At 37.8% G+C, this 3,945-nt stretch overlaps 1 protein-coding gene across 1 annotated transcript; it reads left to right on the top strand.

The window, feature by feature from the left end:
* Positions 1–2,024: 2,024 nt before the first annotated feature.
* On the top strand, positions 2,025–3,712 carry LOC146994220 (uncharacterized protein F54H12.2-like). The gene is made up of 2 exons (XM_085826333.1): positions 2,025–2,331; positions 2,811–3,712. Exons 1-2 carry the CDS (start codon positions 2,025–2,027, stop codon positions 3,710–3,712), a joined length of 1,209 nt encoding a protein of 402 aa, XP_085682459.1.
* Positions 3,713–3,945: the final 233 nt, after the last annotated feature.

Below are 3,945 nucleotides of genomic sequence, written 5' to 3'. Positions count from 1 at the left end.
AGGGAAAAGAATTTTTTAATAAAAAAGTTCGTGACTATTTTAGAAGACATGGAATACATCATTATGCCTCTAACAGCGAATACAAGGCGAGTGTTGTAGAGCGATTTAATCGAACGGTAAAATCTAAACTCTATCCAATATTTACTTACACCAATTCCTACAGGTATGTGCATGTCTTGAAATCAGTTTTGAAAAGCTATAATTTGAGTATTCATCGTAGTACTGGTTATGCACCTGCCGACGTGAAGCCGGAACTAGAAAGTGAAATTTTTGAAAAACTGTATGGCTATAACATAAAACCGAGATACAAATTTGACGTAAATGACCAGGTGAGGATTTCTAAAACAAGGCGAGCATTTCGCAAAGGTTATTTGCCCAGTTGGACGGATGAGGTTTTTGTCATATATAAGAGATATCCTTCGAGTCCTCCGACATATCTGCTTAAAGATTTAAAAGGAACAGTTCTGAAAGGAAGGTTTTACGAACAAGAGTTACAAAAAGTATTAAAGAGTTCTCACGATTTCTGGAGAGTGGAAAAATTCTGCAAACGAGAGGTGTGACAGACGAATTCTACGTTACTCTACCCAGCAATGCGAGCATGCAGTATTTCCTTCTAAACAATCAATCATCTTATCGAACAAAACTCGCCTCTCCTCTGTTATTGAACGATTCTTGGGAAGTAGGTCTAACTGAAATTTTTATTCCACGAAATTGGTATAATGTGGGAGAGTATAATAATGACTATGTAATAACTAGGAATGTGGAGAAAAGCATTCCTATTAAATTTTTACGCCATACTTTATCATTTAATTATGGCGTTTTAGTTTCGGTAAACGCAGATGTTTCTCTAGAGGAATTTTTATCAAAACTGAAAGATAAAATTAGTACCATTCTCGGTAGAGAGGACGCTGTGAAATTCGTTCTAGAACATGAAGGGAGGAGTATTCGCTGGGTTCTTGCAAATGGTTTCGAAGTACACATTTCTAAAAGAAAAGCTCCTAAAATGTTACAGATGTTTTACTTACCAGATGAAGATACTATTATTAAAAAATCTCAAGTGATGAGATTCAGATCAATAGCTGAAAATAAAGATCAGTTATTTTCAATCATAAATAGGAGCCCTTCTAGCACGAAACTGCATTTGATTCCGTTAACCTTAATAAAAGCAGATGTATCTAGGGGTCTCTTTGGCGACGTAGCAAAAAATATCCAAGATCTTAAATTGGAAAATTTTGTCACTTTCACCTACGATCAGACGAAGTCCCAACTAGAAATAAAGGTGTCAGAAAACACGGAGCTGCATATTACTCAAGAAAGAGCATCCTCCCTTTTAAGGATACTCGGCGTCCGCGAAAACCTTATAATTTCGCAAACGCGAAAGTTTCCTGTGCTTTTGCCCCTAACTGTTGAGGAGGGGGAAGCTGTGGAACTTATAATTAAAGGATATCCCGAAGTAACTATGACTGAAAAAGAAACTTTACATTTGCATGTCAGCGCAGGCGTATATAAATCACCGGAAACTTTATTTCGCGAATTTCAACACGTACATTTAAGACAATTAGCGAATTCAAAAGTGTTTTTAGAAGTTCCTCCAGAATCGGAGCTGGCATTTGGGAAAGGGCTGGCAGACATGCTGGGATTCGTCAACACCCATTTCATAAGCGGAAAATATATAAGCGACTATCCTTTAGAACTGTACGGGGGCATTACAGAACTTTTTGTGTACAGCGATTTAATCGAATCACATCACGTTGGAGATGTGCATGTTCCGCTGCTAAGGGTTATTCCCTGCGTGAATGAAAAAAATGATCAAATTGTGAAGCATTATGAAAAATCTATATATTTTCCTTTGCGAAAGCACTATGTGGAAACGATAGAAATAGAACTGAGAACGAGTAGCGGGAAAAAAATTACCTTTACGGGAGGAAAAACATTTGTAGTCCTGTCTTTTCGCCGTAAGAAAACTATATAAATTGAAGATTTTTCAAGCTTTCCTCTCACTTTCTTAAAACATCCTTAGAGAAATGCACTTAAATCAGAAAGAGTGCGAATCCTATTATTGCGCTCAAGTTGGTGGTGGCGGTGGTGTTTACTTTCAAGGTATACCTCACCAACGAGGTTATGGGTTTTTTGGAGATTTGCGTCGATACATTACGCCGTTGGCACTTAGAGCTGGTCGTTATTTGGGCAAACAGTTGATGCAAACAGGAAAGAACGTCTTGTCAGATGTTGCAGAGGGATCGTCATTTAAGGACTCTGCTCGGAGCAGGTTACGTGAGACCTCTAATAAAATAAAAAGTGATATTTTTGAAAAATTACAGAGGGGAGAAGGTATAAAAAGAAAGCGCAAGAGGAAAAATCGTCAATCAAAGAGCAAGCGTTTTAAGACAAAAGCAGATATTTTTACATAAAGATTAATAGTAATGGAAACTCAGGGGGTTATATGCCTTAAGAGCGAATTGGATCTCTTTAATGGTGTCGCCGTACAACTGGGCATCGATTCCTCTTCCTTCGTGGAAATTCACCCCGTATCTTCATTGTCTGATAAGACGCCCATAGAATTTTACATTAGCGGTAATGGTGAACACTATTTGGATTTGGCGCATACGATACTACACACACGACTTAAAATAACGAAAAAAAAAACGATACCAATCTCACCGACGCCGACGGGGTGGCACCTGTTAATTATATTTTAAACACATTGTTTTCCGAGTGTTCAATATTTTTAAATGATAAACAGGTTTCGTCACAAGTGAATTATTCTTATAGAGCCCTTTTGGAAAGTTTGTTGTTCTATTCCAAATCAGGTCAAGATAATCTACTGAGTGCTGGCTTATTTGCAAAAGATACTGCATCTAAGCATGATGTTGTGGGAGACGAAAACGAAGGTTATACAACGCGTGCAAATCGTTGCAAGCTTAGCCAAAGCCTCGACCTCGTGGGACCATTGCACTTCGATTTGGCCACTCAACCGAAATTGTTAGTCAACGGGGTTAATGTACGCATTAAACTGGAAAGGCATAAAGATGTTTTCACTTTGATGTCGGCAAACGACAATTATAAAATTAGAATTCAGTTAGCAAAACTATACGTGAGAAAAGTCAGCGTGGCTCCCTCCATCCTAATAGCACACGAAAAGGCTTTAGAAAAAGGAGTTATTAAGATGCCCATTCGTAGGATTGACATAAAAAGTTTTGCAATATCGAGCGGTTTGCAATCGACAACTATAGCAAACGCTTTTATTGGTCAGCTACCCACACGTCTCATTCTAGGTTTTGTATCTGATGCCGCCTATAATGGAAGCATCAACAGAAATCCTTTTAAATTTCATCACTATAACCTAAACTACCTATGCATATTAAATGGGGGACAGATGATACCTTCCAAACCCTATCAGCCCAATTTCGAAAAAACATTTTATGGGCGAAGTTATTTAAGCATCTTTACAGATTTAAATCGATATCATTCAAGCCCCAACATTAATATCTCCTTTGATGAATACAAAGATGGGTATACATTATATGCCGTTGATTTGACTCCAGATATGGCATCTAATGAAAGCCACGTAAGCATAAATAAGAGCGGAAACATAGCCATTGATATCAAATTTGCAGCGGCCTTGCCAGAAACAGTTACCCTGATAGTCTATGCTGAATACAGGAACATAATTGAAATAGACAAGTCACGCGGAGTCACGACAGATTATTAAAAATCATGGACGAAGTTTTGCAAATATACGGAAATGAAATTATCGAACTAGCTAAGGAGGCGGGTGCAGGCGAGGAGGTAATTCGAAGTATAGGCGATATGATGTTTTCCAATAAAATAGCGAACCTGCGCATTGCATTCTTTCTCGCTTTTGCCGAAAAAATTATTGAAATTTTCCCATCAAAGAAACATCAAGTGTACGAAGAAGTGTTTAAAAGCATATACAGAAATATT

This window comes from Stegodyphus dumicola, chromosome 11 (genome assembly GCF_044657685.1).
Source record: "Stegodyphus dumicola isolate Sdum_Otavi_A_Nest chromosome 11, ASM4465768v1".
Taxonomy (NCBI): Eukaryota; Metazoa; Arthropoda; class Arachnida; order Araneae; family Eresidae; genus Stegodyphus; species Stegodyphus dumicola.
Note: the sequence above shows the minus strand (reverse complement) of the source record. Positions and strands in the feature narration are given on the sequence as shown.